Raw genomic sequence first — 18,852 nt, forward strand, 5'->3', positions numbered from 1 at the left:
ACACGCTCCACAACGGTGAGGCGTCTCCCAGGCGGGGTGAATAATGAAAGTCACAAGCACATGGGCTGGCTGGAACAGACAGGGAGGAGGTGCCAGGAGCACTGGGGCATTGTGGGAAGTGCTTTGTATTCATGCCTGCCAGTGTGAAATAAGCTATTTGCATATATATTTGCATGCACACTTAAGTTGCGGCCCTCTGCATGTGCGGAGTATCGTGTACCCCAGGGCTTCCAAAGTTGAGCTGCACTGTGCTAGACCAAGGTCAGAAAGGTGATCAGCTCTGGCCTGTAAAGATCTTTACCTGAAGTAAGAACTAGGGTGAGAAATTGATTTGTAACAATTTCCCTTAGTGTAAGCTTAGATGGCATATTGTTTTATTTTAGTTTAGAAACTTGCTTTGATCTGTCTGTCATCACTTGCAACCATTTAAATCCTAATTTGTATACTTAATACAATCATTTATCAAACAGTGTAAATAATTGTTTCCTGGGAGAGAATAGCTGTACATATCTCTCTCATTGATAAAGGGAGCCAACTTTATTTTCTCCATGTAAAACTTTTAAACAGAGTAAGATGCATTTATCTGGGGTTTTAGTCTCACTGGGGCTGTGCATCTGGGTGCTATCAAGTCCCTGTAGCTGAACCTTCCCAGAGCTGATATCAGTGTCTGTATTAGTCTGCAGGGTGGGCTGTTATCCCAACTCTATGCCTTTGCCAGGGAATACCAGAATTTATGGCTCAGCAGTACAGGGTGGCAGGGTTCCCCAGAGAGCAGGTAGGCAAGCTCAGTGGTATGATCAGCCGATCGTGTGATGAATCTCAAGGGGATCTCTGTGACTCAACCTGTTACATCCACTTTTTAAAGATCTAACTAATAAGTAGATTGCACTTTAGATATGCCTAACTTTATAATGAATCTGGATATTTATGAAGAAAAGTTCATAGAGGCTCCAATATTATAAAATCTTAGCATGTGAGGAGGACCATCGAAGCCAAAGTTACACACATGCTCAGTTTTAAAGGCAAAAATTTGGCACTTGCTGGATATTCAAGATGCTTTAATATTGTTCTTCTCCCTGTAATTTAGAAAAACAAAAATGACTGAAAACACCATACAAGGAAATTAAGAATACAAGTTGGTTTTCTTTTTAAGCTTTATTCAGTTAGGCAGTAAAGAACCCATCTCCACAAGCGTTTCATTTCTGGGTAGCAGAGGCGTAATACATGAGGCACAGGTGAGAGCATTAACCCTCCCCTCTCCCAGCTTCCAAGAAATAAAACAGCATATTTAATACAGTTTTATTACGATGGTGCTCCAATACAAATTGATTGTAAGGTTATTTGTAAGTGGAGAAAAAGTAAAATGAACTAACAGTGTGAGTGTCTTTTTAGGCATATGAAATTTCTTTGCTTTAACATTCAAAACACTGTCTTTCTTGCAATACATATCATGGCAGAGGGTTTGAAAGCATTGATATTGGAATGCATTTGCTCATGAGTATCAATAAACATACAGCCTGTGACTTTCCTACACCTAGTCAGGCAATCAGAATGCAAAAAAGGCCATAGTTTTGTTGGAATATCTTACTCTTAAAGCGCATCTTCGTGAAAGATTGGCAAAAGAGGCTAGAGAACGCCCATCTGCCTAGGACCTATGGAGAAGGCAGAACAGGTAACACATGGTAAATATGTAAAATGTAATTTTTTCTGCTACTTATGGCTGGTGTTAAGTTGTGTTATTTGATCATTTCTATTCTAGCCAAAGGGCTAAACTCGCCACTCACATAAGCAAGTGCAACTCTATTAATGTCAATGAAAATTATGTCAGCTCATGCCAGTAGTGAACTTTGCCCAAGTTCTTTAACTATGATTAAGTAATGATGAAAAAAATTCTTTAGTTAGCTCAGTATTTAAAAAGTGTGTTTTTACTCTGAAAAGTATCTAAAATGGCAAATGTTCTAAGTAGTTAAAATGGAATTCCAAGTTTATCATCTTTCAATGGCTTTTATACCAAATTTGCTAAGTTTACAAATAGAGAAACAGTATTTGCACTGGCCAGCCCTGCAAATTCATCTGGGATCTGAGAGTTAAGCAACGTGCTTTCTGTCTTGGGCATCACCACTAGTAATAGATTCTGTAATTGGAACAGAATTGTGCTAAGCATATGAGCCACAAAAAGATCTAGCTCATCTCTTCCATCATATGGCACAACATAGTATAAAGAATAAAACAGTGGAAAAATGTTAGTGAATAGGCAGATATGACAAAGTACAAACAGAAAGTAGAATTATTAAGCAGATGCCATTTGTATAGAAACTTTTCTGACCATAACCACACTTCGGGTGCAAAGCTGAATTTAAGAAAATCTTGATGGTAAGAAATTAATCAATGCTATATTTATCAACCATCTACTGAATTAACATGGCAAAGAAAAAATTACTTTGAGCAAATCTTTTCAAATGAGCTGAACAAAAATTGGATAGTTCTTCATTTTATTATACGCATAGGTCCTAGAAACCCCAGTGAACTGAAGCACAATAATTTACAAGTGTAAATTAAAGTATTAAGAAAGTGAATTAAAAAGCATATCACTCTACCTCCACCAGAACATCACTTTATTGTTTGTTTATCTGTCATCAACAATGTAAAACTCTACTAGATATTTTATCCTGGTTTTTAAAAAGGTAAAGATTACATTGGATTAGCTACGTTTTACCAAAGAAACTACAGCAATCACAGTAGAATGAGATTTGAGGGACAATTCTGAATTACAAAAAAGTGTACACTGCAAGAAGAGGGAAGTGCACATTAAATCAAATGCCTGCTAGAGTCATTACTTTTAAATGCACAGTGACAATCTTGAGAAACTGTACATGATAAAAAAAATTACAGAAATGATTTTAAAGTAACCAAAATTACAATTTGCATTTGATCAGCCAACTCAGAAGTAATCAATGAATGTTCAATATTTTCAGGGCTTTTGGAAAATTTCCTGTTTACCAAACAAAAATTATGTTGTTAATTTGACTAACCTGTGAAATACAAGGATTGAAATAAAAAGTATATTGGAAGTACGCCTAAACTACAAGAATAAGCCAAGGGGTGGGACAAGGGGAGAGAAAAGGGGAAGACACAAAGGCTTTTTCTTCTATCTCAGAAGTTCTTCCAATGCGGTATGTATCTGATACAGCTCTTTGCTTTCAGTCCATTTCTGAAGTTCATATCTTGTAGCCATTTTTATTCTAACTGGTCAACTCAACCAGCACTGTTGCCAACCAACAAGAGTAACAAGAATCTAAATGCATCAAATCTCCCTTTGCTGTGATTTCTTCCTGGCCCCACTTTTCTGTTTTTCTTTGAACAGGGTTCGATGTTGCCTGAATTGTTCACGGGGTCAGGTGGAATTGAGTTCCAAATCACTCTGCGGTTTGTAGCATTCCGATTTCTTTTCTGCAGCTAACCCCCTGACACGTTTGCAGTTCTTCTGAAGCAGAAAGACAACCGTGTTGTTCAGGCGGTGAGCCTTCACCCTTGGCCCTGGGGGGTTGCAGACCATTGTGTTTAGCATATCCCTGAGTGCAGCTATCCTGCAGGATTCACTTCCCAGTGCACCGAGATTTCCTAGGTTTCCTCAGAATAAGCCCCAGTATGCATCACCACCGGCTGTGGTGCAGCTATGGATGCCTGAGGCCGAGTTGATTCTGGTGGATGTCTGACCTTGCTGAACCAGACTGATCTGCTTTCTTCCTATTCATACCCAGGCTGTCCAACCTTCATACAGCTGAGCCAAGTTATCTAGATTAGTTGCTTCCTTAATCACAAAGTCAACCTATTAAAAAGAGCCAAATAAATAAAAGCTATTAAACTATTTTAACTGAATGCATTTTCAAATCATAGTTAACTGTTAAAAGTACTTGCTTATTAGGCCTTAATATTTATAAACTTGAATTAATTTATTCATACAAATCTACATATGAACAGACATACTGGGTCAGACCAATGGTCCTTCTAGCCCAGTGTCATGTCTTTCAAAAGTGTACGCCACCAGGAGCTTCAGAAGGAATGAACAGAACAGATAATTATTTGAATGATTGGTCCCCTGTTGTCCACTCCCAGTTTTTAGCAATCATAGGCTAGGGACACCTAGAGCATGGCGTTGCATCCCTGATCACTTTGACTTATAGTCATTGATGGACCTATCCTCTTATAAACTTATCTAATTCCTTTTTGAACCCTGATATATTTTTGGTCTTCACAACATCCCTTGGAAATGAGTTCCACAAATTGACTGTGTTGTGTAAAGTACTTCATTTTGTTTGTTTTAAACTTGCTGTCTATTAAACAGTTTTAGGAAAGGAAACACCAAATATCCTCTTTAAATGAATATGCTGCAAACATTTAAGGACATGCTCAGCTTTTCATATATACATAAGTTATACAGACAGAAATTATCATTATGATTATCTAACACTTCCTGCATAGCACACCATAGCACTTCCTTGAATTCCTGTTTGAACTCGATCAGTTCCATTGACTTCAATAACACTACTTATGTGCGTAAAATCAAGCATTTCCTTGTAGTGCTGAAATTCACAGGAAATTACTTCCTTTATGTTGCTCAGGGCTGGTGACAGACTTCGCCAGGCCTTGGGCAATGTGGGGCACACTCAGTTCTGAGGCTCCCCGGAAGGGGCGGGGACAGTCAGTCCTCAGAGCTGCCTGGACCATGCAGTACCTCTCCCAGTCAGCTCTCAGCACCATATGGACCACACCGTACAGGGTGCTCTGGCAGCGATTTAAAGGGAGCCCTGGTCCCTTGGCAACTGCCCCCTTTGATCTCCCCGTCGGTAGTCTTGATGTTATTCATTAAAGACAGGGAGTTGCAAAGGTGTGCACAAAAGTGTGACTGACAGTATACTGAAGGCAACAATTCTGATGTCCAAAAAGGGAATATAATATAGTTCAGGCTTAGTTGTATTGGCTCTGCAGGGCTAACAAGAATGAGAACTTTTGAATCACTAAAGTGAATATATATTGTGACAAAGCTCCTACTCAAAGTTGGTGGGTCCTGTGCTTTCAGGCAGGTTGTTTGCCTCAGATGCTCACAGCAGCCCTCAATTTAGACACCACAGCTAGGACATCAGCTTGTTGTTTGTTGAGCTAGTCTCATCATTGGCCAGCATAAGGTACAGAGGGAAAACTCCAGTCTCAGTGGACCCCTCAAATGATACTGGGCTGGGTAGATCCCTTTCTTTCCCCTAGCCAGTCGTTTCCTTAAGTGGAAATGGGTGTTGGGGGGAACCCTGGCCCAACCCTCTACTCCAGCCCAGGTCCCTGTAAAAGCAGCTACTTATAAATGACTCCAACACCAGCTGCAGTACAGCTACAAAACCCCTGAACTACTTAGCCACACCTCCTCCAGTAATTTCCTTGTCACAGGTTCTTTCTTGTAGTATCTGCTTGTGCTTGCTCCTTCTCAGCTCCCCGTGCACTAACTGCAGAGAAGCTCTTTTTAACCAGTCTCAAATGATTAATTGGCCCAGGTGTTCCAACTAGCCATGGTTCACTTGACGCTAAGACCACTTCATTAACTCCAGATGCTTAATTGCCCTGATTGATTCTGGCAAGTTCTCCCTGGTTCTGGACTGGCCCCTGCTATTTTACCCTAGGAACAAAGATTTACTCAATCTGAGGCTAATATACCTCCCTTCTGTCCCTCTCTTGTACTACTTTGACACACACAGCTGGATGTTCAGCAAAACTAAACTGAATATTATGGATGCACTTTAGTCCCTAGTCTGCAGTGACTCTATAGATATAGCCTAAACTTGCACTGGGTGCTTTTGCTCCCACATTGTACTGTAAAGGCATGTCTAATTTGCTCTCTTCACTATCAGGTGCCCCTCTGCTTCCTCTCCCAAACCAGATCTTCCATCCCACTGACCCTCGTTCCATAAAACAGGACAGAGCACAATATCCTGATGTGGATGACCAGTCCTGAGACCACTGACTACAGATTTCTGCTTTAACAAAAGCTAAATAAGTAAATTAATAATTTATTGACAGGGATTTGTTAACAAGGACGGTTACTTAAACCTTTATCAGTTCAACTCACCTGTTCAGCAACAGACATTCTCCTATTGGGATCCACATCTCGGCCCTCTAACTTGGCTTTGACTCGCTTCCACACACTAACTGCATATGAATTCCTTTCTTGAACAGCTAAAAATGAAATTTTCAAACAATCAGCTATATTCTACAGGAAACATAGAAACACGTTAAGACATTTTATAACCATTTTTATTCAGCTATTTACCCTTTCCTGTTTTAGGGTCTCTAACGGCCTTTTTAGGACTACAGGCAACACTTTTGCCTGTCCCTGGAACTGTGCTTGGAGGCGTATCTGCTGACGTTGCAAGATTTTTCTGAACTGGCTTTCTTGTGTTCTGTGACATGACCTCTGGCTGGGTCTTCTGGCCAGTATTGCTACGTACTGCTGTAAAATAAATGTTTCATCATTTGAGCAAGAGAATGGAGAAAAGTATTATTAGAACTGATCTGTTTTTCCATGCAAATTTAAATTTAACATTCTAAATAAGAGGAAACACACATAACCAGATCACTTGCTAGTTCTCTAAAACAAGTTCCTTGGAGATGATTAACTGTCCAGATATTCACATTAGTAACTAGTTATGAATGAATACACAAATTCAACTCCATGGTTCTGGGATTTGGTTTCCTGACAGTAAAAAGAAGTTTTGCCTTAAAAAGTGTAAACTGACCTTTTCATCCCACCCACAAATCTTGTCCAACTACTGCACAGCTGCATTTAGTTTAAGCATATTGCTCTCCACTGCCCTTGAACTCTCATTTGCCTTCTTCATCTCCTCTCTCCAGCTCCCTTCTTTCTTTTGCTCCTACCCTGCAACTCTCTCTCAAGACAGCTTCACCATTAACTAAGTAGATTACTGCCTGTTTGGTTTGCCTCCCACCTTTTCTCCATATGCTTCTCTACCCTCCCACAGACCTGAGGAGAATGTAGAAATTCAGAAACTTCTTAACAGGGCCATTTGATTCACAGTTTGGTCTAAAATGCTTGCAGTCACCTGTATGTGCCTACAGCACAAATTCCTTCTGTGAATGTATATTACCATTTAACTGTGTGTGCAGAGTGGACTGAAGGGAAGCTGAAGATATAAATGACAAGGCAGATCAATGTTAATTTTAAAATAATTATTAGGGCTGCCAAGCAATCTAAAAAATTAATCACGATTAATCGTGTGCGCGGCCCCTTTGAAAGGCCGCCCCAGTGGCCTTTCAAAGAGGCAGCACTGCGGGAGCCCAGGATCAGCTGGAGTGCCCAGCTGACACCAGCTTCATGCAGCACTGCATCTTGGAAACACTGCCGTGGTGGCGTTTCAAAGGGGCAGCGGCTATGCCTGCAGATACCTGGGATCAGCTAGATTCTCCAACTGATCCTGAGCTCTGTGTTGGGCTGCCCCTTTGAAATGCCGCGGCGGTGTTTCCAATGGACAGCACCACATGAAGCCCAGCATCAGCTGGAGTCCCCAGCTCCGTGCAGTGCTGCCCCTTGGAAACGCCACCCCCCCCCTGCATGTCTAAGGGGCAGTGCTGTGGGAGCCCAGGATCAGCTGAAGTCCCCAGCTGATCTTGGGCTGCATTGCGCTGTGCTGTCCCTTTGAAACACCAGGGCGGCGCTTCAAAGGGGCAGCGCCACGGAAACGCCTGTAATTAATGCATTAAAAAAAATTAATGCATTAATTGTGCTCTGTGTTAATCACAGGTGTTAATGTGCGTTAATTGACAGCCCTAAAAATTATTCATTGGCATAAAAAACTTGTGATTCTCATTTTCAGGCTCAACAAATATTTGGAACATCTGAATAAAAATTCCATCAGCTATTTAAAAAGTGGTCTTTTAGACTAACAGCTCAAACCGAGTTTGGATAAAACTGACACTTATTAAATAAAACTTGATATACACCCATGTAGTATGTGAGAAAATACCCGTGTCACCAAAATGGAATTTTTTCTCTTTGAGAAATTGGTGTAGTAAGTGTACAAACACCGGCACCCTGCAGAGATTGAGTACCTTATTTTTATAGTATACATACACACACATATTTATCGGATAGCCCCACACAGTATTTCAGTACATATACAAATGCATGATCCTACAACAGCCCTTTTCTCTCCTACTCCCCAGACTTCTTTATTTCTGTTCCCATTTTACTTCTTCACCTCACAAAACTAAATCAGAATATTTTTGTTCTGTAGACCATGTATTTATACACACTTAATAGATTCCCCTGCCAAAACTCGTGAGGAACTTATGCAAGCTATTCCTACTTTCCCGAAAGTTACCTGCAGCAAATGTTGGCTGATATGTAGCAGTTGATGTTGGGCTTGAACATTCATTTGATGTATCCGTCACTAAGGGTGATGCAAAACTCACTAGATTATTGTAGACACTAGGAAACATAATAAAATCCATAAATATTTATTCATATATCTATAGTAGGTTACCTAAAAATTCCAAATGAAACCCTTAGTAAAAATGAAGTGAAATTGTGCAACCAGATTGGGGAAGAACTAGACTGGTAGGTATGTCTAGTTTTATTTACACATGTAAACAGACAAGAAAATTCCCTACAAGCATAAAGGAAGCATAGTTTTACCTTTGACTCTGTGTTTTGAGTTCTTTCAGGGTGGGAGTTATTTCCTGCAGCATTTCAACATGCTCCTGATTGCGGACCTGACCCATAGCTTGAACCAATGTAAACAAAACTGTCTGAATATTGTCTTGCCATGATTTATATTCACCCAAGAACTGCCTAACACTATTGTCATAGGGAACATCTTCACCATCTGCCAGAGCAGCTTCTTCATCCTATAAATAAAGAAACTAGGTGTTAAAAGTCATTCATGTTTGCTTTGTTTTCTAGCGTAGAAGAGTTTAGCAGTTGCCCTATGTCTATAGTCTTCAATGGTTTTTCCTAGGAACACTACTTATAAGTGACTAACTTCAATAAAAAAAAAATCTGAAAAAATACAACTTAAAAGGTCTGACATTTCCTTTTCATCTGTTTTTAAAAGGTCTGTGTAAGCGTGTGGATTAAAACAGAATCCGAGAAATGCACACAAGAAAGGCAAGCCTTAAGTCTACCAATATCTGACCAACCCGTATCATACTGACTAATACCTGGCACCCCTTTACTCAATATACTCTTGAGTAAAATTTCTTTGATTTCAAAGTGTTAATCAGCTCAAACCTATCCACATGAGCAGGAATCACCCATTATTATATATTTTATTTTAAGGGATAGCATGAGGTAGCCTAATATGAATACCCTGGAAATTATTTTTGTCTTGACCACTAGACAGGTCTTCTGTAACAAAACAAAGGACATTTTGGGAATTACCTTTGCCATGGCTTTCAGCAGATGTTTGACATCTCCAAGTTGTCTATTGTGAGCAGTAAGCACTGTTTTAATACTATCAACCAGATTCTGAATTGTTTCACACACAGTTTCTATCTGTTGCTCTTTCTCTGTTTGCCCTGTCCTCTGAGTCGACATGTCCTGGGTTAGTTGTTTGTGAGCCAAGAGAAGCCATTCAGAGCTACCAATAGGATGTTCAAGATTTGTGCCCTGAAAAAAGAAAATGTTAAACTCTCTCTAGATATAATATACTATACTATACAGGTACAGTAAACCCTTGCCATTCATGGTGGATGTGTTCCTGACCACCACCACCAAACAGCAAAATCCATGAATAATGGAGCCATGGGGAAATCACCATGGCTACCAGCTGCCACAGTGAGTGTGGTGGGGGAGAGGAGGAGGAGAGGGAAGAGGAGCTGACTACTGTTGCCACCATGCACCAGGCCCCCCTCCCTGTGGCCGCTTCACTTCTCCAGGCTGGAATATGGGGTGCAATAGAGGGAGGGGTAGGAGAGAGACTCGCAAATACACAAAATGCAATTCTATAAGTCTCAAGGGTTGCCCTGTACTTCCATATTCTGTCTGCCACTAAATAGCTTTAACCTAATAGCATTTTCCTAGCTTTCCTAGCACACTAAATTAGTAAGAAAAAAAATAAAATGGAGAAGCCATTCATAAGTTTGGTAATTATGTTGTGTTTTACAATCCCTTTCTCCAATCAACTTTACTCACCACTCTCTGAAGTAAACGTAGCTCGAGGTCAGAGACTGAACTATTGAACTGTGATGCAAATGAACACATTTGTTGACAACGTTTGATAAGTTCAAATAATGCAGTGTCAAGACTCAAGGCTTCTGCTGTTCTAGTGCGCAAGCTTTCAAAATGAATGATGTTACTGCAGAGGAAAGTAACCTATACAAAGCAGAAAAAGCGAGAAGCATGTCAAACAAACTGCTAACTACAGGCAGTCCCCGAGTTACGCGGATCCGACTTATGTCGGATCCGCACTTACGAACGGGGCTCTCTCGCCCCGGAGCTGGCAGGCAGCGGGACCGCCCAGAGCGCAGCGGTCCCGCCACCTCGACCTCCGGGGCGAGAAAAGCTGCTCCGGGTGCCCCTGGTCTGCTGGGGACCGTCTCCAGCAGACCAGGGACACCTGGAGCAAAGCCAGGGAGGTGGAGGGGTCCCGCGCCTCTGAGGCTTTGCTCCCGGTGCCTCTGGTCTGCTGGGGACCGTCTCCAGCAGACCAGGGACACCTGGAGCAAAGCCAGGGAGGTGGAGGGGTCCCGCGCCTCTGAGGCTTTGCTCCCGGTGCCTCTGGTCTGCTGGGGACCGTCTCCAGCAGACCAGGGACACCTGGAGCAAAGCCAGGGAGGTGGAGGGGTCCCGCGCCTCTGAGGCTTTGCTCCCGGTGCCTCTGGTCTGCTGCGGACGGTCTCCAGCAGACCAGGGACACCCGGAGCAAAGCCGCAGCGGCGGCGGAGTCCCGCCGCCGCTGCGGCTTTGCTCCCTGTGTCCCTGGTCTACTGGGGGGGTGGGGGGGGGCGCAGCTAGTGCGCCCCCCCCCTCCCCCAGCAGACCAGGCTTTTGTTGTAGACCCTGGGGTAGAGCAGCTGGGGTGCTGCTGGGTTGGTCCTGCAGGGACCTACCTGGCAGCCCAGCTGTTCTGTCCCAGGCTCGAGATTCAGCCGCTGTTGAAACTGATCAGGCTGATTCCAGGAAGCTGGGAGCAGAGCAATTCTGCCTCCAGCTTCCTGTAGTCAGCCCCTGGTCAGTTTCAGCAGCAGCGGCTGAATCTGGAGCCAGTTCCGACTTACATACAAATTCAACTTAAGAACAAACCTACAGTCCCTATCTTGTACGTAACCCGGGGACTGCCTGTATATCAAACAAAAACACAATGATGCTTCAAAGCTTTTATCTGCAACCCTACTTTTAGGTAACCAATAGCACTCAAAGCAAAGAATAGTAACAACTGTGTCAATTCATAATCAATAACATTATATACATTTTTCTAATTTAAAAGCAGTCGGGATGAGTTCTGGAATTCCCAGAAACAGTCAACTGCCATCCTGACATCAGAGATTTTCAACAGCCTACAGTACCACCTGCAGCAAAACTGAACAAACTGTCCTAATTCTTAAATAATCCAACATCAACCAACCAGTTAAACAGCTTATAGCAGTGGTTTTCAAAGTATGGGTTGTGATCCAGTACTGGGTTGAGGAATACCAGGCGCTGGGTCACTTTGCTGTAGGGTGACTAGGCGACTAGTGGTGGTTGCTAAGGCAGGCATCCTCCCAGTCCTGGCTCCTCAGTCCTGGCATCCAGAAATGGCCAGCAGCAGGTCCGGTTCCTCAGCAGAGGGACACTGGGCTCCATGCACAGCCCTCCCCTGAGCACCTGCTCCACACTCAGATTGGCTGGTTCCCGGCCAATGGGAGCTGGAGAGGATGCAAGCGTATGAGAGCAGTGCACAAAGCTGCTTGAGCTCCTCTGCCTAGAACTCAGCCAAACTACTGGCTGCTTCTGGGGTACTACATGGCCTACAGTGCCAGGACAAGCGGGAAGCCAGCCTTAGAATCCCACAGCTCTGCTGCCTGTTCCTGGAGATAAGCCTGTAATCAACCTGGTGCCCCAGTCCCCTGTCCCAGCCCTGAGACTCCTTCTGCACCCCAAACCCTTCATTCCCAGCCCCACCCTGGAGCTCACACTTATGTTGGCTCTTGGGCATCAATAATTTTCTTCAACTGGACTGCTGAGAAAAAAAAGCTTGAAAACCACTGGCTAGAGTACCTGACTTGCTCTTTGACTTTCTTTTAGGACAAGGTTTCTTCTTTCAGCAATAGTGGCATCAAAATCTTGTAGGACCGGTGCCAATGCAGGATTGGCACCTCCTGCCCATTTCAAACGCTGCTCAATGCTGGCTTCGAGTGCTGCTAACTTCTCCTATATTGAGAAAATGAGGAGAAACCAAAAAATTGCAACACACATAAAGGCTGATTTTTTTCTCAACCACTGAACCCATGGGACTATCTTTCCTCTTGAAAGTGTATCTCAGCCGTCAGGAGAAGGGTGCTTTGCATACCTGGGTATTTAGTTATGCAGAAAATTTCCCGCCATCTCAACCACAGAATGCTGTGACTGCTGAGGCAGAGGGATGAAATAATATAACACTGCACAAAAGGTGGGGCAGGGAAAGGCAACACAGACTAAAAAGGCCAGGTAAAGGGTGTTAGTTCACCCTGGCTGATATCCAGAATCATAATGTACAAGAAGTGGACACTTTTGTAAAGGGTGGACTGCATTAGTACAATGAGAAGGAATTCCGATTTATGCATGCTGCAAAAACACTTCTCCCCAAAGAAAGCAAGTACCTGAACTGTTGCAATTGAAGTTTCAATCTGGCTCAGTGTATGAAGTTTCTTTTTCATGCTGGCTAATATTGCAGAACGGGGTGGAGTAATCGACATGGCTTGTGGGCGACTGATAAGAAGATCTTCATGCTGCCACTTTTTTTGAAAAATATTTTTTATTGTAGTTTATATAATTTTTTCAAAAATGTTAAACTTTTATAAGAAATTCTAACATGGTTACTTTTTATATCAAGGGTATACTTATAAAGGGCTAAACAATAAAAAGAATATATGTTACAGATATAAGCAGCAGGCAAAATGGCTATAAACATCAGTACAAGGTATACAGATAGCACTTATAAAATTCATGTATTTAAATGACATTCTGGCTAGGAATGTTAAATAGCATGTAACTGAATAGTTGTGTAACCACATCAAATTTTAGCAGTTACATGACTATTCGACAGTCCCTGGTGCAGGGCCTGGAGCCAGCGAGCCCCGACACCTCATGCTGCTGCCTCTTTATAAGAGGTAGCAGCATGGGGTGGCAAATAGGGATGTAAGTGAGTAGTCAAGTACTTGCTTCCCCCCCTCTATATGAGAGGCAGCAATGGGTAAAGAAACAGGAGCCAGTGCTGTGGAGAGCTGGCTTAAAAGCCAGTTCCCCGCAGCAGTGCTGCCTGCCCCCACCACTGCGCCTTCATCGGGGCAGAGTATGGGAGGCAGCTGCTGGAGCGGCCCCTGCTCACAGCCAGCTCTAGCCGCCGCATTTAAAATGCAGAGCTGCAGTGGTCCGGAGCCAGCATGAGCCAACTGCTTGGTCCTGGCTTGCGCTGGCTCCAGGAGCTACCACCGTTGGGCTATGCAGAGTGGCTCCCCTTATCAACTAATCACGCAGTCAATACAAATTGTATTGACTACACAAATAGCCAAATAACCGCTCCTTAACATCCTTAGTGGCAGGCAGAACTGGTCTGCAAGGGGGGTCAGTTTAAAAACCAGCTCCCCCACACAAACTAGCTCCACTTGCCACCCTATATCAGAGGCAGCAGCCCCTGTCCACAGGGGGTCCAAGCTTCCCACAGACAGAGGCTGCTCCACAAAAGTGGCCCCTGTTTGCAGGGAACTTGAACCTCTCCCATGGACAGGGGAGGCTGCCGTGGAGCAGCCTATATCTGCGGCAGGACCAGGCTTGCCATGGACAGAGGCTGCTCTGTGGGCTGCCAGAGCAGCCTCTGTCCGTGGGAAGCTTAGACTCACCACAGACAGAGGCTGCTTCGTGGTAGCCTCCCCTGCCCCGCCTCAATGCGCTTCTGCCTCAGAGAGGCAGCAGCGTGGGCGGAAGGGGCAGAGGAGGCACCATAGAGCCGGTGCTGAGGGGAACCAGTTTTTAAGGCAGCTCCCCCAGAAAGGGGAGGATGGGGGAGTCGGCAGAGCCAGCATGCGCAGAAACACAGCTTGAAAGCTGGCCCCATGCACTTATTAGCTCCTGCCTGTCCCCTTCACCCTCTTCACTGATACCTCTTTATCAGAGACAGCAGAGCGGGGTTGGTGGGATATGTGGATTCGGTGCTCGTGGGGAACCAGTTTTTAAGAGGCAGCAAAGGGTAAGAGAGAATGCAGATAGTTGACAAGATTAACTGACAAGCCCAGGCTTAATCGGTTAATTGTATACAGTAATTGTCTACACATTGACATCTCTATTACATCTCTGTTATAGATGTCTACACATGGACATCTCTTAGACCTGTTGGACTAAGTTGAATAACTATTTATTAATTGTTAACCCTTCAGAAAATATTTATAGAGGTACTTTCAATCTAAAGGAAAATGGATTACACTTTATACTTGGTGTTTAACCACCACAAGTTAACAGAAACAGAATATTTGAGAAGATGTTAAATGGTTTCATAGACAATTAACATTTTGTTACTTATTTTTAACAACAACACATTATTTACATTTAAAATAAAAAAAATCCACACTTTTCTAAGCCATACAAAACATTCCAAAAGGAAGACCTATCACAATACTATATTCAACTAAATATAGCAGGAATCATTATGGGCTTGTCTTCACAACCAGCATTACAGCTGTGCTGCTTTAGCAGCTTAGTGAAGATGCTACTATGCTGAGGGGAGACCTCTTCTCATCAGCCCAGAATCACCTGCCCAAGAGGTGATGGCTCTCTGTCAATGTAGCACTCTCTACACTGAGGATTAGATTGATACACATATATCAATGAGGGATGTGGGTTTTTTAAAAACTGTGGGCACTGCACTAGTTCTTCATTTCTTGAGGCAGTGGAAAGGAATTTTTCCTCACCACCAGATTGGACAAATGGACTTTTTTTCTGCCTTCCCCACAGCTGGTTTGGTGTGAGATTGTGGGAAGAGGCTTAGTTGGGCAAACATGAAACGGGAATTAGATTATGTTGTTACAATTCATGTTAATGTGGGATGGATTTCCAGTGCAGGTACTCTGTTGGGAAGAGATACAGTGATAAAATAAAATAGATTAGTTAAGGATTTAAAGGAGGCATCTTTTAAAGGAGTGGAAATGACAGGGGTGAGGGAATGGTGGTATGGCAGGAAGTCGAATCCCCTCCTTTACAGCCTTCTCTTACCCCTATATTTGGAGGAGAAGGTCCAAGCTGTGGATTGGCTGAGGACCACCATAGTGAAGAGAGAGGGCTGACAATTACCAAATTACCTGCACCATACACTTGTATCTGCTTGGTAATCCAGGATACTTAAGAATAAATTTGTATCATAATTTAATAAATCCAGTTTGGTTACTTTCAAAACTTATATTATAAATGGTCACATTTGTATCACTGTGAGTAGCTAGCTCCAAAAGCTATCAAACACACTACACTATTCTTCCACATCTGTGTATAAAATAAAATTTAAAAACTGAAAACTAAATTAAGTCTACAAACCACCAACATTCATTATATATTCCAAAAGCAATATGCATTTTATGTGCCTGCATAACAGAACTGAAGCATATTTTAGATGAATAATTTTAGGAAGAGTTTATATATGGCTTTACCTGAAACATGGCAATATGTAGCTGCACCCTCTGAAGGCTAGTTTTGCAAGAAGAAATACTGGTTTCAAGTCTGCGCACTAAATCATGTTTCTTCCATGCTGTGTCATATGAACTGGCCAATACGGTTGCCCTGTTCATGACCAACTGAGAGAACTTGCCAATTTGGATATTGTGTTCTACAGCTTTCTTACACAGGTCATCCACAGAAACTTTGCTTTCAGCTCCAAAGTCCTTAGCCTCTACTTGAGCAATGATATCCACTCCCAAAGCACTGATGAAACTGCACAGAGTAAGCCCCAAGGCTTGATTTGGAAGGCCAATTAAAAGTTGTCTCACAAAGTCTGCTGTAAATGCCTTTATAGGTTTGGCCATTTGGTCTTCACTAAAACAAGAATTTCTATAAAGGGCTTTCACATTGACAATTTGAACAGGTCCATTTACTGTGTTCTGATCTTCAAGTGAACTTGCTCCTTTAAAAGAAACAATAATTCATGTAACCATTTCATATACCTAAAAAATGTCATTTCTTTTCTGCATAGACAGCAATGTTATTACATGACAGACTTTACATTTATTTTCTAGACTTTGATATCTAAAATCTATTAAATTACAAAAGTAAAGATTAGTCCCATTCTGTACTCATATCACCTGTAAAGAGGTGGAGAGCAGGGAGGTTTCATATTGCTATGAAATGAAAATGGTTTCTTTTACATTAATGCATATTTACCTGACAAAGTTTTAGAAAATGTACCACAGAGTCTGAAAAATTCTTTAATTGTCTGTAGTCTCTTTAAAAAGAAAATCTCCTCTAAAACTTGTCGATTATCATCATCATCAAAAAAATTAACTTGAGTGCTCCGGGCTTCCCTGATTATGTCGATCTTACGCCAAGCGACAGGTACCTCCATCTTGTTTAACTGAATGAAAGTAAAGAAAGGGTTATTTTCTTGTTTTGAAAATATCATTGAGGTGCAAGACATTTATAAAAGTAAAACCATACCTTTTCAATTAACAAGCCAAATGCAGTTTCTACTTGGGCAAACATTCCATCAAATGCAACCAGAAGCATCTGGCCAGCTGACATTTTTGGAGTTTCATCAACTGAACCATTTCTTGGCTGAATTAGTTCACCATACTGAGCATGAAGTAGTCTACAAAAAAGTTGAGGCGGTTAAAATGTATTTTTGGTATCAAAATATATGACCACTGGTGAGCCTATTGACCAAGAAGTCTTGTGCAGAAAACTTATTCAAATTGTGATCTGCTGCAGGAACTGCAAAAATCATGAATTCCTCACTTTAGTTCATAATCTTCTCAGATTTTAAAGAATCTTCCTCTCCTGAAATCTCACCTCTCTTAAGCTTTGTTTTTTAAAATATCTTCCTAAGCTTTGTTTTTTAAAATCTTTAACAAAAATATGTGACTAAAAAATTGGCATTGGGTTGCCTATAAACTCCGGGAAATACTCAAAACACCAAATGCATTTAAGTCTAATTTATGCTGACAAAAATATAAACGGTTTTCAGAATCTCACATTTAGACTCATTTTACTATTAAAACTAAGCATTATCCATTGACATGTTTGGTTAAATATGTTGTTAGGTGAAACATTGTAACTAAAAGCCAGCAAAGCAAATCGAAGACAAACCGAGAATTGGACACTGTGGGTTAGAATATGACAATACATACTGAAGTTGAACTAAAGGACACACACACAAATCTATTTACCTTGCAACATCAATGCAATGAGTATGTGTTTCTTCTTCTAGCCCCATAGCTGCATTTCTTAAATAGGCTTGAAGAGATTCAACCAGTGTTTGCAAAGGGACTCCATCAGTTGTTTGTTCAATAAGACTGTCCAATTCATGAAGCATACTTTCTAAAGTGTATTCTCCTTTCATTAAACATCTAAGAGCTTCTGGAAAAATTATCTGCCTGAAGTTTGAGTTCAGTTCCTGTCAGAAGTATGCAAGAATAAGAAAAAAAAATAGGCTTCTTCCCTTTTTAGGTGTCACAGAATCATAGAGCTGGAAGAGACCTCAGGAGGTCATCAAGTCCAGCCCCCTGCTCAAGCCAGGAGGACCAATCCCAACTAAGTCAACCCAGCCAGGGCATTGTCAAGCCGAGACTTAAACACCTCTAGGGATGGAGATTCCACCACCTCCCTAGGTAACCCATTCCAGTGCTTTACCACCCTTCTAGTGAAATAGTTTTTCCTAATAGCCAACCTATCCCTCTCCCACTGTAACTTGAGACCATTGCTCCTTGTTCTGCCATACATCACTACTGTGAACAGCCTTTCTTTATCCTCTTTGGAACCTCCCTTCAGGAAGCTGAACACACACAATGTCTTATTTATTTTGTTATTATGCCACCTACAGAAAAAGTTATTTGAAGACAACAGATCACTGGCTAGCAAAAGGATCAGAAATTTGCTTCAAATAATTTATCGTATAAATTGAGAATACAAAGCCCTTAACTTTGAGCGTAGCTGTTTTAAACTTAAAACAATGGCATTTTACATAGACCAAATAGTTTTAAAACATTAAGTAGCGAAGTTAATATCTTACGGAAAGCATCTTGTTTCCCACCTTGTCATGACTTATTCAGATTACCTAGTCTCTGACTGAAGAGTGAACCACCACATTGTAGCATATAGCAATTTTATATGAAAAAAATAATTAGAAAACCTTTCAAGTAGTTTTAGCTTCTCTGGCTGTTATTTAGCAACAGAAATGAAGAGTTCTAGCACCATATGACCAACCAGATCTGCAAGGATTAAACGTGAGTGCTGTGCGGATGAGTGGTGGTGCAGAGACTTCATTTTGAGAACTATTTTCCATAAATAGAATGCATCAGAGGGCTAAAGCAGGCTGTGCAAGGTATCAGCTGGTGCCCTTCATGCCCAAAACAAGACACACACACACACAAAGTTAACTAGCTTACTTTAGTAAGCTACTCAACAAGTCTCATCCAACA

At 42.0% G+C, this 18,852-nt stretch overlaps 1 protein-coding gene across 2 annotated transcripts in view; it reads right to left on the reverse strand.

The window, feature by feature from the left end:
- Window positions 1–1,140: 1,140 nt before the first annotated feature.
- Window positions 1,141–18,852, reverse strand: part of SMG1 (SMG1 nonsense mediated mRNA decay associated PI3K related kinase) — a 145,162-nt gene continuing 127,450 nt past the window's right edge. For both annotated transcript variants that reach the window (XM_075899384.1, XM_075899383.1), the window contains exons 51-63: window positions 17,602–17,828; window positions 16,874–17,024; window positions 16,601–16,790; window positions 15,874–16,343; window positions 12,841–12,975; window positions 12,260–12,412; window positions 10,196–10,375; window positions 9,443–9,670; window positions 8,699–8,910; window positions 8,385–8,491; window positions 6,317–6,496; window positions 6,116–6,222; window positions 1,141–3,829 (exon numbers count right to left, since the gene is read on the reverse strand). In XM_075899384.1, the coding sequence (XP_075755499.1) occupies window positions 3,752–3,829; window positions 6,116–6,222; window positions 6,317–6,496; window positions 8,385–8,491; window positions 8,699–8,910; window positions 9,443–9,670; window positions 10,196–10,375; window positions 12,260–12,412; window positions 12,841–12,975; window positions 15,874–16,343; window positions 16,601–16,790; window positions 16,874–17,024; window positions 17,602–17,828 (2,418 nt within the window). In that variant the 3' untranslated portion in view covers window positions 1,141–3,751. The remainder of the gene's footprint in view (window positions 3,830–6,115; window positions 6,223–6,316; window positions 6,497–8,384; window positions 8,492–8,698; window positions 8,911–9,442; window positions 9,671–10,195; window positions 10,376–12,259; window positions 12,413–12,840; window positions 12,976–15,873; window positions 16,344–16,600; window positions 16,791–16,873; window positions 17,025–17,601; window positions 17,829–18,852) is intronic.

This window comes from Pelodiscus sinensis, chromosome 16 (assembly GCF_049634645.1).
Source record: "Pelodiscus sinensis isolate JC-2024 chromosome 16, ASM4963464v1, whole genome shotgun sequence".
Lineage (NCBI taxonomy): Eukaryota > Metazoa > Chordata > Testudines > Trionychidae > Pelodiscus > Pelodiscus sinensis.